Raw genomic sequence first — 19536 nt, forward strand, 5'->3', positions numbered from 1 at the left:
TAAAGGAAATTAAATTTAAGCCAATTGTGTGACTGAGAGTAGGACAAATATGTCACTTATAGTGAATGTAAATTCACCCTATGGGGAAAAAAGGAATTACTACTTTAAAAAAAAATCCAATAATTATTTGAAAGTCGCAAATAAAATTAAAACATAGGAAAGAACTAGAATTAGGAATGACGCCGAAATTTGAATTTAGGCAGATAGGCCCTTACTGTTATCTTTATTTTTTAGATAAGGACACGCAGGTGATGAGTGTTATTTCTGGGGACACTTTGGACACTAAACCTTCACATGTCAACGTTTCTTGGGTGTTTTCTCTTCAGTACAGCCCTGCTGAATGGTCTCCCGATGAGGAGGTACTTGAAACGTAGAGAAGTCGCATTTCCGCCCGAGGGAGACGACGCGAGATGATTTTTCTAAATATGATTTTTGATCCCCGTGGGCCTCCAGCCTGGACTACATTTCCCATCAATCCGTGCTCGGAACTACGGGCACCGATGTGTGGTCCAGCGCCGTTGGCCGCGGCGCAGTCGGCAAGCTGTCGGCCGACTGGCGGGCGCTTCGCGGTTTGAATGGCTGGGGGCCCAGGCCCTCGGCTCACCTGAGGCCCCGCCGCCCAGGTGTGCGCTATGCCGTCGGGAGGCAACCAATCGCCGCCGCCGCCCCCCCCTCCCCTTCCGGCTGCGGCGGCCTCGGATGAGGAGGAGGGGGACGATGCCGAGGCGGAGGACGCAGCGCAGCCGGCCCGGTCGCCGGCCCCTCAGACCCAACAGCGGTTCGACGAGCTGTGCAGCCGCCTGAACATGGACGAGGCGGCGCGGGCCGAGGCCTGGGACAGCTACCGGAGCATGAGCGAGAGCTACACGCTGGAGGTGCGCCCGCGGGGAGGAGAGCAGCGGCTTTCCGGGCCTAGTGGTCCCGCCCCGCCTCGGGGAATGGGGCCCCTTGTCTCCCCGGCTCGGGCGCCCTGCGGTGGGGGGGGGGAGGGGGGACTCCTCCGCCCCGGCCGGCCCCGGCTCTCTGGGTCCCCAGCCTGGAGCGGGGAGGGAATCCTTTTTGCGCACCTTCGTCCTGGAAACCTGGCTTTTGAAAAGCTCTGTAGTGGCCCTGAAAGTGAACCCTGTCTCGCTGCTCTTCCCTCTCCGGTTCCGAAGCGGGAACAGCCCTTGCCCTAAAGTAGCACCGCGAGGCTGAGGTCGTGCTGCAGTCCGATTACAAAAACACAAGCACCTTGTTGGCAGGATGAACAGGTGCAGTTGTCAAGACCATACCCAGAAGGGGGTGGGGTAGGGCGGAGGCTTGCCTGGGTTAGCGCTGAAATTAACCCGATGTTAGCGCCTGCGTTTCCGGGCTTCTCCTTCAGTTCCTTTTGAACTGTACCAAATTGCCTTTGTCCAGGCCATTGCCTCCGTTTGAGTAAAGGCGTTACGTTTCGGGCTGTGTTTATGTATGTGTGAACAAAGACGAATCTTCCCCCTGCGCAAATGAAACGGGCTTTCTTCCCGCCTGGATAAAGACACGAATTTGTCTCTAGGAAGTAAGGACCGCGACGACTTTGAGGACCTATTGGTCACCCCAGACATTGCCCAGGACTCTTATAGTCGCTGCGATCTAGGCATGTTTTGTCCCTTTCTTCCGACGGAGCTTGCAGCTGAGAAAAATGGCTATTCTAGCCAGTGAGGCTCAACCCTGTAGGCACCTCCCCTTTATGGGCCAATGGGAAGTGACACGGAAGTCTGCATTGTTTATCCGCTGTTTGACTGCCTGTGTGAGTGGTATTTAAACTGCAGGCCATACGATTTTAAGTTGTTGAATAGTTTGTGGAAAGAGTAGGTAGGGCAAATAGGCTCAGAATGGGAAGGCCTAACCGAGGTGTTATTTAACAATAAGAGGGTGTTTTTGCCTGTGTGGCACTCACTAAGGTTTTTTTTATTCTTGCGTTAATAGAATTTTAATTCAGTTCCTTCTTCCCATTTTTACATCTACGGGGGGCGGGGAGGGGGGGAAGCTAGTAATATGCTGGCTTTGGAACCTGACAGACCTAGGTGACTTTGGGCAATTTACTTAACCATTCCAAACTCAGTTTTGTGGTATGTTACTTTGAGATATTTGTACCTACCTTACAAAGCTGTTCTGATGGTTAAATAAGGTAACGTGGAGTTTCTGGAGCACGAAGCACCATATGGATAGTGCTTTGGAGTTTACAAAGCTCTTTCACATGCTTTGGTGATCTGGCTGAATAGGCCATGTTCTTGTTTCTTTCCTAGTGGTTCCTGTAGGCAGACAAAGAGAAGGACTCTTTTTTGGTGATGGGCATAAGTGCCTCCAAATAAGCTCTTATTTTACCCTCAGGATAACCCTGTAAATTAGATAGAAAAAGCATTATTTCAACTCACAGTGGTTAAGCTGTGTGAAGCCCAGGGTTATATAAGCAAGTGACAAATAATAGATGGTTAGTAAATTATTTTTAAAAATACGTGTTTGATTTCTCAGTTTTTTAAAGACTTCAATCTCAGATTCTTAGCTCAGTTTACCCAATAAGTGAATGAATATTCATTCATTTCCCAAATATTTTTTGATCACCTGTTCATGGCCAGACACTGTTACATAGGTGCTGGGGATAGAGCAAGGCACAAAACATAAAATCCCTGCCCTTGTGGAACTAGTAGTCACGTATGCTGTAAGATAATGTCAGGTGTCAGTCTCATGGAAGTGTACCCTGGAAGATAAAGCTCATATGATATTTAATATAGGATAGTGGTTATAGAATTTTGTCTTTTGATTTCTTGTATTTTCTGTGCTTTATACTTGTAATTCTCAATTCTCACGGTCCTCAGGTAAGAAAATTGAGCCTCCACAATTGTTAAGTAATTTGCCCAAGGTGATCTACTCCCATGTTGGGACTTCCACGGTGTATGTCCTGAGAGAGAGCACCAGGTGGAATCTGTATTGCCTTTTATGATCTTGAAAGTTACATAGCATCACTTTCACCTGTGGTACTGGTTGAGACAGTTCAAAGTGAGAGAACACAGACTTCAACCTCTCCGTGGAAGAATGTCAGTGTCACATTGTAAGAAGAGCGTTTGGGACAGGGACATCATTGAAAATGCAATTTCCCACAAACATATAAATAACACTTTCAATTTAAACGAGTTTTTCATACTGAAATATATATAGTTCATTAGCTAAAAATCAATTTTCTTTTATTTTACAGGGAAATGATCTTCATTGGTTAGCATGTGCCTTATATGTGGCTTGCAGAAAATCTGTGCCAACTGTAAGCAAAGGGACAGTTGAAGGAAACTATGTATCTTTAACTAGAATCCTGAGATGTTCAGAGCAGAGGTAACTATGTCAGAGTTTGTAGAGTGTGACTAATATAAAAGCACAGTGACAGTAGGAATTCTCTTTATCATTTTCCAAGCATTTGTACCTATGGAGTGCTAAATTTAGAAGTTAGGTCATGGTTTTTCTTTACCACATCTAAGTTAGTGTCCATTATATTTTATTTCTTTGGTGAAAAATAATTAAATTTTAACGTTATTTGGCACCTTTATGAAGCGTTTACTATTAGGTTATGACTTATCTTTGTGTAATATTGGGAGAATTCTAAGTAAAGATACTCTAAATTGAGAAAGTAAATATTATATGGTATTAAACTGAGAACTACATGTACCGGACTTGTATCTAAAGAGGAGGCAGAAATTGCTTTTTCTATCTGTTGTGTAATTGAATTGCTTACATTTATTATTTGTGCCATTTGGGTTAATTTTCTCATGACTTATTAAAGATTGGTAGAAAAAGGATGTTTGGCATTTTGGAGGAAGTGCCACTGTCAAAATTTATGGACCTAGTGGTTTAAAAAAAAAAATCACTTACTACTAAAATAATTAACAAGAAATGTAATCTTTTAGCTGTAGTCTATTTATTAACCTTGAACTCCATCCTGAGTTATATTTAGGCCTAAGAACAAGAGGCAGCGTGTAAAGAGTTGAACACCTGGGGTGTAAACCTGCAGAAGTGGACTTAAATAAGGTGCAAAGTATAATCATTACAAAGAAGAAAAGTGGAGGCAGACTCATCCAGTTAAATGACAGACAAGGGACTTTAGAAGCAAAGGTCAAATTATGGAATCATCATTATAAACTCTAGTAAACTAAACTTACCTAATATTTTAATGCAAGTAATATCTCAGACTTCAGTTTTATTTCCAATTCGAAAGCTCAATTTTTATTTTTAAATTTTTACCTATGGGTTCAGATTATTTACTTCTCTGCTGTAATGGACTAAATGGATTAAAAAGAAAGAGCAGATTGGGAGAAGATATTTACAGTGTAACAAAAGATTAGTATCCAGAATTACATAAAGGACTACTAACAAATAGTTAAATAATTGACAAATGGCTACTAAAAAATGGGAAAAGTATATGATTTCACAAAGGCCTAAACTCACATAGCTAATAGATGTAGGCAAAGATGTTCAATCTCACAAGGAATCAAGGAAATTCAAAGTAAAAATAAGATAATATTTCATTCTCATCAGACTGGGGAAATTTGGAGTCTCATGATACCAAGTTTGGTCATTATGTAGGGAAACAGGAACTCTGTATTGCTGGTGTACATTGGAGAGAGTATAAATCGGCACAGTCACTCTAGTGGAAAATTTGGCAGTATCTAGTAAAGTTGAAGATGCATATTCTCTGACTCAGCAATTCTGCTTCTCAGGGTAGTTCTTAAAGAAACTTCAGCATACAAGTACAGAAATGTGTTCATTACAGCATTTTTGTTATAGTGAAAAATTAGAAACCTCAATTTCCATTGGTTGGGGAATGAACGCAAAAAATGGTAGTTCATATGAAGGAATATTTTTAGCAAATAAAATGAATGAATTAGATCTACACGTAGCAACATTAATCTCATAAACATTATTGAATGAAAAAACAAGTTGTAGAATGCTACTTACAGTATGATACCATTTATATAAAATTTTAAAGCCACACATACAAAAGATACTACTAAACTGTTTATGGTTACATATGTAATCACATAGTAAGTGTAAAAACTTGGATGGGAAGACTCAGACTATACAGTGGTGCTTATCGTTGGGGAAGAAGAGTCTAAAGGGAACTTTGGCTGTTTCTGTAGAATCTGAAGCAAACATGGCAAAATTTATTTGGTATGTTAATATTTGTTAAATCTGGCAATTGTTACATGAATGTTGGTTATGTTCTCTGGTTAACCACTTATTTTCCACTTCTTTTGTATTGATATGTATTTCATACTTTTTAAAAACTTTTAGGTAATCTCAGAAAAAGAGATTAGGGAAATTAGATTTGGAAGATGAGAGACATAAACCAATCTGTGAGATTAAGCTAGCCAGAGAGGCATGAGTTGTGATTTTATATCACTGTCTAAAAGTAATATAATTTAATGAGTTAATTTCGATTTACTTTTAATTATCTAATTTGTATATTTTACCCTTGTGTTAATTACAAAAAAAAATCTCATTTTTTATTTTTAATATCAGCTTAATTGAATTTTTTCACAAGATGAAGAAATGGGAAGACATGGCAAACCTACCCGCACAGTTCAGAGAACGGACTGAGAGATTAGAAAGAAACTTCACTGTTTCTGCTGTAATCTTTAAGAAATATGAACCCATTTTTCAGGACATTTTTAAATATCCTCAAGAGGAGCAACCTCGTCAACAAAGAGGAAGAAAACAGCGGTATGTTTTTATATTTGTTAAGCAGGAATACACATTTGTCTGTACTACAGTTTTGATCCCTTAGTTTGTGTCCCTCAGTTTATTTTGCTGGTCTTAAGAAACAAATGTGATTTCATAAGTAATCTTTTTCTCCAATAATAATTTCTTGCTTTTCATTGCATGTTAGCTCTGAAGAGTTTGGCTTCTTTCACGTTGCAAAATGTGTGGAATCTCTGTTTCTATAAACTTTCCCTTTTCATTTAAGCAACCGAAAATGCAAAAAATCAGACCTTAGATACTCTCACCAGTGAGCAATCTTGGGTATAGAATTTGACTACTTAATTTTCTATTATCGACAATATTGACTATTTCTATTATTTTCTATGTATTATAATACATACAGACTATTTCTTTATTTGACTTTTATGTCAAACTGAATAGTAAAAAAAATCCCCCTGAAAAGGCTTCTCTATGTATTTTGATGTTTACAACCAGTGAAAAGTAGAGAAACTGGATTGGGGGGAGAATAGTGGAACTGAAAACTGAAACTATTATGAAATTCTGCTTCTGACTATGTCTGCAAGTCTGTAAACTTACTCTGGCTTGATGTTTTCCATCTTTCCTGGTAGATAAGGGCAATTATGGGATACAAAGTCTCTACTTTTATCACGAAAGTTTCTTCATAAAGTAGAAATGAAAATTTGTTCTTAAAATAGAACTAGAAAAAGGTTGACAAGAAAAGTAGGGGAAAAGGAGTTATTGTAATTGAATGAATAATGTTTGCTTCTCTTTCAATATAAAAATGTTCCCAAACTGTGAAGGATGTTTACAGTAAGTGAGCAGCTTTAAAAAATAAAACAATGTTCATTTTTCTATACTCGACCCCACTGATACGGAAGCAGCTGGTCTAGTTTGCTTGCAGTTTTAGGGAATTGTCTATTTATAATTAAGTATTCTAAAGTTTGGATAGAAGCTTGTTTCTGAGTCTAAGTGAGGCTGATACAATCATTTATAGAAAGATGTAGAATATCTTCTTTCTTTGAAGTGTTGTAGAAAATGATTTCAGATTGTATTTGCTTTGATATTTATTAGGGTGTATGTACTACTTAATTCTAATTCAGAAAATTCTAAGGTAAGTTTTTCTAAAAATTTCACATTTATATCACCCTGTATACTTTTTATTAGTACTTTTGGCTAATATTAGTAATAGTAATGTATACCATTTACTGAGTATTTATTATGGGGCAGGGACTCTTCTAAGACTTAAGCATGTATTACTTCAGTTAATCCTTACGACGGCTTTATGAGGTTGATACTGTTGTTACAGGTCGGGGGGAAACAAGCCTTTGAGAGGTTAAGTAATTTGGCCAAGGTCACACAGTAAGTGTGGAGCTCTTATTGAAACTTAAGTAGTCTGCCTTCAGAACCCATGTGTTTCACCACGACTCAGTACTGCATCTCACACACTGGTCTTTGAAAATTTGTCACTGAGTATTTATTGAGAGCTTACTGTATGTAGGATACAAATGTTAAAAAAAGAAAGCAAAACCAAAACCCGGAGTCACTGTCTTTTGAGAGCTTACAGTAAGTATAGTCAGGGAGAGACATGTATAAGTGCAAAAGATAATAGAAATGTAGGACTTTTGAGGCAAAAATAAGCCACTCTGTATAAGCCAGTTAGGTAAGGTTCCATGGAGTAAGCAGAAATAGGTCTGGAAGGATGGGTAGGATTTTGATAGGTGAATTTGGAGATAACAGGTAGCCTTCTATGCAGAGGATGAAGAATGAAGACACCAAAGCAGCAAAGTAGGAGGAAATTTGGCTAAGTAGGTTAAGTTTGTTCTAGAGTTCTAGAGCCAGTTTTTGGAGTGGCTTGAATGTTGGTTTTTTTTTTTCTTCCAGTTTTATTGCAGTATAATTAACATGCAGCACTATATAAGTTTAAGGTGTACAGCATAATGATCTGACTTACATACATCATGAAATGATGACCACAGTAAGTTTAGTGATCATCCATCATCTCACTTAGAAATACAAAATTAAATAGAAAAAAATTTTTCTTTGTGATCAGAACTCTTAAGATTTATTCTCTTAACTTTCATATATAACATACAGCAATGTTAATTATATTTATGTTGTACATTACATCGCTAGGACTTATTTATCTTATAACTGTAAGTTAGAATGGCTTCTAAAATGTTTGACTTTTATCTTGCTAGGTATCAAAACTAGATAGTTTATCATGTGCCTATGGTGGGGAGGCTACTTTTTAAAGCAGGGCAATGACGTTTAATCCTTGCCATCGACTGGTGAATTAAATACAGTATTATACCCAAGTAGAACGATCTTTTAGCAGATGGAGAGACTAAGGCACGTGGAGAGCAAGTGTACTTAGCTAATGACAGTGCGGGAACTAAACCCCAGTCTTCAGATTCTTCTCTTCAAAGCACCTTGGTAGAATAAGGCTATTGGGATATGGAGCCAACAGATGTCTTATCTAAACATTGGCAGAGGATTTGGTAGAAAAGCCAAGTTTAAAACAGGTCTGAAACTCCCTGTGGCAAACAACTTAGCAAATATAACAGGTACTCTTTTATTTTCCCCCTTCCTCCTCCCTGCAACAGGTACTCCTAATGATAGAAATATAAGGAATTATGGGGAGCCCCGAATTTACATTAAAAAGTCCTTTTAGGGCTTCCCTGGTGGCGCAGTGGTTGAGAATCTGCCTGTTAATGCAGGGGACACGGGTTCGAGCCCTGGTCTGGGAAGATCCCACATGCCACGGAGCAGCTGGGCCCATGAGCCACAACTACTGAGCCTGCGCGTCTGGAGCCTGTGCCCCGCAACGGGAGGGGCCGCGATAGTGAAAGGCCCGCGCACCGCGATGAAGAGCGGTCCCCGCACCGCGATGAAGAGTGGCCCCCGCTTGCCGCAACTAGAGAAAGCCCTCGCACGAACCGAAGACCCAACACAGCCAAAAATAAATAATAAATAAATAAATAAAGTAGCTATAAAAAAATTAAAAAAAAAAAAAAAAAAGTCCTTTTGTGGGACTTCCCTGTCGGTCCAGTGGTTAAGACTCCGAGCTTCCACTGCAGGGGGCACGGGTTCGGTCCCCGGTCGGGGTAAGATCCCACATGCCGTGCAGCACAGCCAAAAAAAAAAAAAAAAATCCTTTTGTGACTCGATATATAATCTGGAATGTCTTTAGGGAGGGAGGGTTTACATTTCATCAACTATGATGGAGGGGAAAAAAGTTGGAGGAATATCTGCCTGCATACATGGGTCTTAAAGCAGCATTAGCCTTGCTGATGTCATCAGAAGAACTATTGTTACTTGTTTTATTTTCTACCATACTTATCTTGACCTGCAAAAGCTTTTACAGTTCTTCAGAATTTTCTTCTAAGATGAGTGCTTCCCCTCGCTCCCAGCTATTCCCTTACCAGTATTTGGTTGGAGCAGAACCTCTTGCACATTTTCCATGTGAAATGAATCTGCTGTCACTCCCTCTAACTGTGGGTTTTGTTTCTCACCTAGTTTACAGTCATTTGTCATGTCTTTTTCTGATTCTTCTGTTATCTCATAACTTTTTTCTCCCCCAAAGGCGACAGCCCTGTACCGTGTCTGAAGTTTTCCATTTTTGTTGGGTGCTTTTTATATATGCAAAAGGTAAGGAAAGAGTGATATTTATTTAAATATTAGTTTATTTAAAAGTTCAGGTACTACTGTTGTCACCCTATAATGTGTATCAGGAAAAGATTCTCACTGAAAAATTTCTCAAGGATTTTAGTCCCAGGTTCTTTTTTAAGTATTGCCTTTTCATAAGAGTTTTTTGAATTTCTTTACAGTATCCCAAACTTCCTTCATTAAATGGAAAATCCTTCGTTTTGTTCTTACACAACATTTTTTCCAAAGCACATTATCTCTGAATTATGGACTGAAACACATTAGTGTGTCTGTGCTTATATCTTGTGCTGTATTTTTCACGAGACATGTCTTATTTAATTGAGTGGGACTGACCGTTCTCAGAGTAGTTCAGATTACTTTTTACATCTTGTTCAGATAAATATGCTTGATCAAATACCTTTAGATACAACTTATTTTCTCTGCCTCCTCTTCTCACTTAACCTGTCCAAGGTCTGCATTCAGTGAAATACATTTTTATTATTATTATTGTCCTCTCTGTATTTCTTTTTTTTTTTAATCAGGAATGAGTTGACTATCACTAAGTTTATTGAAATGAAATATAAAATATGTGTAAATTTATGCAGCTTATTCCTAGGCATAGTGTCTTTTTTTTTTTTTTTAATTGGGGTATAGTTGTTTTACAGTGTTGTGTTAGTTTCTACTGTACAGCGAAGTGGAGTTCCCTGTGCTATACAGCAGGTTCTTTCCTCTCTGTATTTCTATGTAGAAATGATTCTTACTAATATATAGAAGAGCAGAAAGTACAGTTACACAGCTTTTTCTATAGATTATATAGAATGCCTTTGCCATTAAGATATCCCAATAAAATGCAAAGTTAAAATCAAAGAATTATTAGAGCTGGCAGGTGTTTCATAAATATAAGAGATTCTCATTGTTAGCTCAATTTGCCCAACTTATTTAAAGAGTCAGTAACTGAGGCCCAGAAACTAGCTGCTAGAAACAGAGCTAGGATTTGAATCCACATCTCCTAGCTCTTGGTTTCATGCTGCATGTGTAGGCCCTCTAGCAGGGATGTGTCGCTCCCTTGGTGTCAGTGCGATTTGTCTGATTGTAGCTGGTCCTTTCTAGCTAGTTAGGTTAGAACTTATCCTTCCTTCCCTGAGTTGCGTGCTTGATTGAAAAGAAAAATCTTTCTTTTGTCAAAAATAAGCTCTTGGTTATTTTTGCTTTCCATCACACTGGATGTTTCTTTAGCGGAGATGAAGGTGGTGTGATCAGTGGCATGAAATTTAGAAAGACTTAGGAGCGTATAAACTGTTTTCATGGTGGTTGGAACCTTTGCTACCACTTGGCTTACTGTGGCTGGTGTTATGATATTAGTCTTGACAGTAGATTATGGGCAGGTATATCTGACTTATAGGATTGTTATCTGTTTTATGTCTTTTATGGCATATGTATACTTGGAGGTAAGTATTTGGTACTATATAAATTATTGGAAAAGAAGTGTATTGTCTTTATTTAGGTTTTGGTCTCACTTGATCAACTGGGGTGGCATATTTTTTGTCTCTACAATTAACTCAGTGTTTGAGTTTTACCTTACTATTATTAATTCCGTATATAATTATTTGGTCTAAAGAGGCTTTGTCTACCCACGATCCAGCTCTATGATCGTTTATGATTCACTAGGATCTTTTCCAATAGAGTAGTTTAGTTGGTTTTATTCAGTTCTTGATTTAGTTATTTGGGGGAAGGTGTACTCTTATAGACACCTTTTTCATGACTGTCTGCAACAGTGGGCATCCCAGATTATCTCATTCCTGATAAACAAGCTAACTTTTGCCTGTTATCTTTGTTCACTTCCAATGGCAAGTACACACCAGTGACAAGTTTGGGCTTGTTGTCATGAAGGGCTTTGTGGACTGAAGACCGTTAGGTGCCACTTCCTGTATTACATGTTATCCCAAGTCTTCAGTCAGATTATCTTTGTTGATTGAAAGATAAAATATCTCACGAAGTGAGATTTATTTCTAAAGTCAGGATTTGAAATGTAGAGTATGTCATGATGGGAGAGTCCTGGAGTTTAGATTCTGATCTTTAGGGGCATTTCAGATTTTTGTTAGAAGTCACTGTGCTGCCAGTTATTTCCTTCCATGGTAGGTACACACCAGCGACAAGTTTAGGCTTGTCAGTGTGTAGGGCTTTGTAGCTTGAAACTGGTAGGTACCACTTCCTGTTTTACATTTGAGGAATTGAGTATATTTTAATGTTAAGCATCCTTTTTGTGAAACCATGCAAGTTAGTTTGGTTATATCAATGCAAAGTTTAGCCTGTTAATTATCATTTGTCTTTTTGGCAGCAGAAAACTATTTTTTCTCTTTAATCCATTTAAATTGATTTGTTGAAATATTTCCATCTATTAAAAAAAAAAAAGAATTGCTTATCCTGCTATGCTGAGGTAAGTGGTAACTTTCTTTAGAGGAAAGGAAAGAAAACAGCCTGAAACAAAGTAGTGTGAGTGTGTGTGTGTATGCATTTGGGTATGCATTTAGTGTGAAAATGTCAAGGTTTAGAAATAATTCTTCAGATGTATGTTAGCTATTTAAGTTGAATTCATCTGATGTTATAAGAGTGTAAAATCAATATGAAGCATATATATGCAGTGTTTAATGCTTAAAGATACAAAAAAATCTAGAAGTATTTCTTAATTTCTAAGAATAATAAAACTGTTTTAACTGCCTATAAAAACTGTTTTCAATGTTAGAGTTAAACCAGAACTACAGAAATGACATGTTTCTTTAGGTTTAGGTTTTGGTTTATTTTTTTGTTACCAAGCATCAACAATTATTCCTGGGATACTAGCTCTAGAACTGAAATATCTTTTATTGTGGTCCTGTTGCGTTAATTTATATGAGCTTGTATTACTGCATCAAAAAGTATTTAAAATATTACTGTTAAGAGTCTGATTATAGTTTCTGGTCTTTTTAAAATACATACATGAAAAAATAATTATATTAATCATTTTTTCAGCTTTTCCCATCTAAGTATTTCTACCAGTTTTCTTGACAGAAAAATATTTTCATACCAAACAATTTCTTACAACTTGAGATAATTTATGAAGTTGTTTGTGTTCAGAATTTTCAAAAGAAAAACCAATGATGATAAAATTTTGATCAGCTACTAGGCATTTAATAAATGCTTATTTAATGAATATTAATGAATGGCATTTTTAGTAAAGTTTTGGTTTTTCTTAAACTCTTTTTTTTTAAAATATTTATTTTTTTAATTTATTTATTTGGTTGCGCCAGGTCTTAGTTGCGGCCAGCGGGCTTCTTAGTCTTACACTTATCGTTTAATAAATTTCTAAGAGTTTAATATTTCAAACTGTAAATTTGCCAAAACACTTTCTGTAGCTCTTGAGTCAGCTTTGTACACTGTTGTATAATGTCATTTTAATTAAAGGAAGAAATTATTTTAAAAATATTGTAAAGTTGATGCAAATTTAACTGTATAATTGTTTATAATCCTGTAGGTAATTTCCCCATGATTAGTGACGATTTGGTTAATTCTTATCATCTTCTGCTGTGTGCTTTGGACTTAGTTTATGGAAATGCCCTTCAATGTTCCAATCGTAAAGAACTTGTGAACCCTAATTTTAAAGGTAAGTTTGTAAATCAAAGACTATCAGACAACTCACATTTCTACCTTATGTTTACTGTTGGGAGTTGTACACATACTACAGCTTTCCTGGCATCAGAGAACATAAATGCTTTTCAAAGCTTCATCACCGTAGTTATCCAGAGTACTTATAACTAGGAGTTGAGCTCTCTGTAAAAATATTTATGGAAAAAGAAAGTGCAAATATCACAAAGTTTAAAGTCTTAGATGACAACTTTAGAAGTTTCTGAAATATATACTCAACAAGAAGAAGGAATTTAAAAACCTGGAGTAGCAAAGATGACACTAGAGCTGATGGTGGTTTTCTACATTGGCAAGTTTCATGCCTGACTCACAGGAGGAGGTCAAAGCAGATTTATTAAAAGAATCTCCATTTCAGATCTTTTCTATAGAAGAGGAGTAGCTATGGTTCTAAAATAAGTAAAATGAATTTTCAACTCTAAACTAAAAGGTGTTTGGAAATGATAGTTATTTTGGCAATCCATTTAGTAGGCTTTAAGGTATATAATTTCTATGAATGATATACAGTAAGAGACCAAATTATGATGTATAAAGCAAATATTAAAAAGTATTTATTGAACTAGTATATAATGCTGCTGCTATTTGAGTAATACCTTGGTAGGATTCTGAGTGATTGTTAGTTGTGGGGTGGTTACAATTAGAATTTCAGCTTGTCTGAATCTCAAGGTAGATTTTTAAAGTTAGTGGAGTTAATTACTTCAGTTGCTTCTGGTTTGGTAAGTTTAATGTTCTCTGTATTCTGTCCTTTCTTTTATTTCCTTCCTAACTCCCTTTTATATTTCTGTATAGCTGCTTCCCTTCATTTTTTTCCCTCTTCTTTATTTATTTCTCTTGCATTGAGTCTAGAACAAGAAGGGCTGTAAATTAATATGATAAATATATATAATATAATTAAAGTATATAAAGAGTATGTACTTTGAACAGTAATTTTTTTCAAAGTACTATTTTTTATTTGAATGTAACGCTTATTGGCAAAATTTTATTTTTCTGGTTTTTAGATCTTATAGCAATATACTAAATTATTTTTTTAGTTTTTCTTTTTTAACCATCTCCAGGTAGATAACTGAATAACCAAAATCTTTTGAGCAGTGATACGCTTTTCCTCTATTTGCTATTTTTGAAGTATATTTAAATAGAGTCAAATTAGGCCCTTACACTATTTCCTGTACACTCATATGCTAACTCAAGTGCTGATTAGACTCTCTATTATTTATATTTTAGTTTATTACAGTTTGGTTTATGGAATGCTACCTGCCATCTCTGTGATTTTACCCATCACAGGCCTATCTGAAGATTTTCACGCTAAGGATTCTAAACCTTCCTCCGACCCACCTTGTGTCATTGAGAAACTCTGTTCCTTACATGACGGCCTAGTTTTGGAAGCAAAGGGAATAAAGGAACATTTCTGGAAACCCTATATTAGGAAACTTTTTGAAAAAAAGGTTTGTAAGTAGTAAAGAAGTAATTTGAAAATATCTTCTGGGCAAAGACTTGATTTAACACGATGACTTAAGGATCTTTTCTTTCATCATAGCTCCTTAAGGGAAAAGAAGAAAATCTTACTGGTTTTTTAGAACCTGGGAATTTTGGAGAGAGTTTGTGAGTACTTCTGTTATAAACATACTTTAATGTTTTAAATTATGTACCTAGGAAACCTCAGAGTTTCATGTTTTTATTGTTTGTATCCTGGAAATTTAGAATATGTCTTGTGGCAGAATATAGGGATGCAATAAAAAATTCTATCCACTATTACTTGAAGCACATGTTTTAGATTTATTGAAAATTGTATGGCTGTTCTTTAAAGCTTTAACAGTTAAGCTTTTGGATCATGATTTTTGAAATAAAGAAATTCTTTTGGAACTACACAGGTGAAGAATGATGATGTGGAAGTACTGAGGTCTTCAAACGTGCCTGGAGCAGCTAGGAAAGATAACTAGGCTTCTCACCAGAAGCTGTATACCTACCAGGCAGCTTGGTACAGGATACCCATCCTGAAATACTGTCACCAAAATATACTTACTCTACGATGCATGAGCATAATGGAGCAAGCTTGCATTTTATACTCCTCAGTTTTTATAATTAACAGTGATCCCACTAAAACTTAACTTTCACAAAATTATTAGAATTTTTCGTAAATGAAAAAAATGAAACAAGTAGCCTAAAACAACTGAAATGGCGGTTCTGTGAGCATACATTTTTGGCAGTTCTGTGAGCATACATTTTGCCTATTTTTTCCCTGTAGTAAAGCCATCAATAAGGCCTATGAGGAGTATGTTTTATCTGCCGGGAATTTAGACGAGCGGATTTTTCTTGGAGAGGATGCTGGAGAGGAAATTGGCACCCTCGCAAGGTGTTTGAATACTGGTTCAGGAACAGAGACTGCTGAAAGAGTGCAGGTGAAAAACATCTTGCAGCAGCACTTTGACAAGGTGAGTTGAGCCATGCCAGAAGAGTGGAAGTACAGGAGCAGACGTGCCAGAAGTTCTATTTTATTTTGGTACTTGTGTGTGTGGGTGCGTTTTACTTGCTTCCAGTGTGAAAAAGAAAATTCACGTCCTACTTATCTTAACTGAAAAAGTTATCTCTATGTTTACTGTTTTAAATTTTGTCGACCTTGACTTTCAAAATTTTTGGTTAGGTCTGAGAAAAAGAATTTAATATAAATGTAAATGAATGTGTCATGCTGTTGATTGTTGGTTTTGAGAAGATGGGCCAGTAATATACAGCCCATGTTGAACATAGTAAGTGTTTAGAAAATGTTGATTGACCCAAATTGGTACCTTCATCTAAGAGACTAGAGAAACTGAGAATCTGTAGTCTTTAAGAAAGTTCTGTTAAACTGAGTTTCAGGATCATGTGTTAATTTCATGCAGACACTTAGGATGATGGCGACTAGGAGTTTCCCTTCTGTTGTGTGGTGTTCATACAGCAGAAAATAAGCAACTTCTGACAGGTGCTTCCAGAGGCAGTGTAGCTAATTCCAAGGGGTAACTCACCTGTAAGACCAGACTTAAGACTGGTTTGCTTTCTCATTCAACAAATATTCTCAAGGTATGCTGTATGCCAGATTGTGTCCTGGATACTGGGGTTATGTCAGTGAACAAAACATCTATGAATATCCTGGAATTTACTGATGGCTTGGATCTAGGGTGTGAAAAAAAAGAAAGCAGTGATGACTCCAGCTGGGTGAATGGTATAAAAGCTAAAGTCCTTACAAATGCCTAAAAAGTCTTCAGTGATCTAGCCCTGCTACCTCTCTGAATTCATCTCCCACCACTTTCCTCCTCACCCTTTCCACTCATGCCACATTAACCTCCTTTTTCATTCTTCAGATATGCCAAGCATACTCCCAACTCAAAGCCTTTGCTCTTGCTGTTTCCTCAGCCTAGAGCATGTTTCTTCAAGATACTCATGTGGTTTACTTCCTCGCTTCCTTCAGATCTCTGATAACCTGACTACTATATAAAATAATAACCACCAGCATCCTCCCCTACCTCAGGACTTGCTTTCCCCCTTACTCTGCCATTAGTGTTCCTGTTAGTATTTATCAGTGTCTGATGGTTGGTAGGTAGGTAGGTAGAAAGAAAAAATTGTTTGTCTGAAGATAATAGGTACATAGAAAGAAAGAGACAGCGAGAAGGAGAGAAAGAGAGGGAGGAAGAGAGGGAGAGAGGAAGAAAGGAAGGAAGGATAGATGGATTGTTTATTATCTGTCTCCCTGCATTAGAATATAAGCTTCATGAGGTCTATGACCAGTGTTGTATTCAGTGCTTGTAGGCATTCCATAAATATTTACTTTTGACATTTATTGAGGGGAAAGAACAAGTCTAGCGGGGCGAAAATCAAGAGTTAGAGTTACGAGCACGTTGAGGGTGAGCTGTCTTTTAAATATTCTAGTAGAGGAGTTAAGTAGGCTGTTTAGAGATACAAGACTAGTGCTCACAGCAAAAGTAAGGGCTGTATATATATATATATATATATATATATATATATATATATACCCTTAGGATATATATAGTGTCATTAGGATACAGATGGCTTTTAAAGCCATGGAATTAAGAGAGGTTACCTAGTAGTATGAGTCGATAGACAGTAAAAGAGGTCTAAGGAGTTAAAGAGAGACTCTTCTTGATCAGAATGCACAGGAAGCTTTAAGCTAAGAACTTAAACAGGGCTACCAAGAAGCCCCATGCTGACCTTGAGGACTACGGGCAGGAAGTTGTTTGTGGTCGTCGTATGTCGTTTCCTTTGTGGAAACGCTGCTACCTGTGGGCCACATGGTGAGATGCTGCTGGCTGCTGTTGCTTCTCCTCCCAGCAAGGCACTGGTTCATATACAGCGAAGAAGGTGGCTCTAAGAAAAGCTGTTAAATATAGGGAGAAATCTTCTGAATGTAGTTAATCTACCTAGATCATCTTATTGACCTAAAAATAATTACAGAATTAATTTCTTTGAAACAAAGTGAAAGTCTTGGCTCTACTCTTGTTTAATTCACAGAGAATAAATTCATAGATTTATTTCTGTATGGTGAATTTCTGTGGTTTTCTGTATCTCATGAAACTTGAATAGTTCTGTTGCCAGGTAAAAATTGCTGGGTGTTTTTACAACTATCTCGGGAATAAGCACATTTAATACATAGGGAAATATAGTCTATTTTGAATAGTAAAAAACTCTTTAGCTATCTTAACCTTTCAGAGTTTGTTGGAAAAATTAGAAAAGATATTTTATTAGCCTATGTATTTCTTTTTTTAACATCTTTATTGGAGTATAATAGCTTTGCAATGGTGTGTTAGTTTCTGCTTTATAACAAAGTGAATCAGCTATACATATACATATGTCCCCATATCTCTTCCCTCTTGCGTCTCCCTCCCTCCCATCCTCCCTATCCCACCCCTCTAGGTGGTCACAAAGCACCCAGCTGATCTCCCTGTGCTATGCGGCTGCTTCCCACTAGCTATCTATTTTACGTTTGGTAGTAAATATATGTCCATGCCACTCTCTCACTTTGTCCCAGCTTACCCTTCCCCATCCGCGTATCCTCAAGTCCATTCTCTAGTAGGTCTGTGTCTTTATTCCCGTCTTGCCCCTAGGTTCTTCATGACCATTTTCTTTTTTTTTTTTTTTTTTCAGATTCCATATATATGTGTTAGCATACGGTATTTGTTTTTCTCTTTCTGACTTACTTCACTCTGTATGACAGACTCTAGGTCCATCCACCTCACTACAAATAACTCAATTTCGTTTCTTTTTATGGCTGAGTAATATTCCATTGTATGTATGTGCCACATCTTCTTTATCCATTCATCTGTTGATGGACACTTAGGTTGCTTCCATGTCCTGGCTATTGTAAATAGAGCTGCAATGAACATTTTGGTTCATGACTCTTTTTGAATTATGGTTTTCTCAGGGTATATGCCCAGTAGTGGGATTGCTGGGTCGTATGGTAGTTCTATTTTTAGTTTTTTAAGGAACCTCCATACTGTTCTCCATAGTGGCTGTACCAATTTACATTCCCACCAACAGTGCAAGAGTGTTCCCTTTCCTCCACACCCTCTCCAGCATTTATTGTTCCTAGATTTTTTGATGATGGCCATTCTGACCGGTGTGAGATCATATCTCATTGTAGTTTTGATTTGCATTTCTCTAATGATTAATGATGTTGAGCATTCTTTCATGTGTTTGTTGGCAATCTGTGTGTCTTCTTTGGAGAAATGTCTATTTAGGTCTTCTGCCCATTTTTGGATTGGGTTCTTTGTTTTTTTGATATTGAGCTGCATGAGCTGCTTCTAAATTTTGGAGATTAGTCCTTTGTCAGTTGCTTCATTTGCAAATATTTTCTCCCATTCTGAGGCTTGTCTTTTCATCTTGTTTATGGTTTCCTTTCCTGTGCAAAAGCCTTTAAGTTTTATTAGGTCCCATTTGTTTATTTTTGTTTTTCTTTCCATTTCTCTAGGAGATGGGTCAAAAAGGATCTTGCTGTGATTGATGTCATAGAGTGTTCTGCCTATGTTTTCCTCTAAGAGTTTTATAGTGTCTGGCCTTACATTTAGGTCTTTAATCCATTTTGAGTTTATTTTTGTGAATGGTGTCAGGGAGTGTTCTAATTTCATTCTTTTACATGTACCTGTCCAGTTTTCCCAGCACCACTTATAGAAGAGGCTGTCTTTTCTCCATTGTATATTCTTGCCTCCTTTATCAAAGATAAGGTGACCATAGGTGCGTGGGTTTATCTCTGGGCTTTCTATCCTGTTCCATTGATCTATATTTCTGTTTTTGTGCCAGTACCATACTGTCTTGATTACTGTAGCTTTGTAGTATAGTCTGAAGTCAGGGAGCCTGATTCCTCCAGCTCCGTTTTTCTTTCTCAAGATTGCTTTGGCTATTCGGGGTCTTTTGTGTTTCCATACGAATTGTGAAATTTTTGGTTCTAGTTCTGTGAAAAATGCCATTGGTAGTTTGATAGGGGTTGCATTGAATCTGTAG

At 37.3% G+C, this 19536-nt stretch overlaps 1 protein-coding gene across 1 annotated transcript in view; it reads left to right on the forward strand.

Annotated features, from left to right (window-relative positions):
• The first annotated feature begins 273 nt into the window (after positions 1-273).
• The window catches only part of RBL2 (RB transcriptional corepressor like 2), a 49044-nt gene continuing 29781 nt past the window's right edge, over positions 274-19536 (forward strand). The window contains exons 1-8 of the mRNA XM_036833114.1: positions 274-875; positions 3218-3348; positions 5530-5730; positions 9314-9378; positions 12887-13015; positions 14335-14495; positions 14588-14652; positions 15296-15482. Coding sequence (XP_036689009.1) covers positions 633-875; positions 3218-3348; positions 5530-5730; positions 9314-9378; positions 12887-13015; positions 14335-14495; positions 14588-14652; positions 15296-15482 — 1182 coding nt within the window. The 5' untranslated portion in view covers positions 274-632. The remainder of the gene's footprint in view (positions 876-3217; positions 3349-5529; positions 5731-9313; positions 9379-12886; positions 13016-14334; positions 14496-14587; positions 14653-15295; positions 15483-19536) is intronic.

The sequence above is a fragment of the Balaenoptera musculus genome, chromosome 19 (assembly GCF_009873245.2).
Source record: "Balaenoptera musculus isolate JJ_BM4_2016_0621 chromosome 19, mBalMus1.pri.v3, whole genome shotgun sequence".
Taxonomy (NCBI): domain Eukaryota; kingdom Metazoa; phylum Chordata; class Mammalia; order Artiodactyla; family Balaenopteridae; genus Balaenoptera; species Balaenoptera musculus.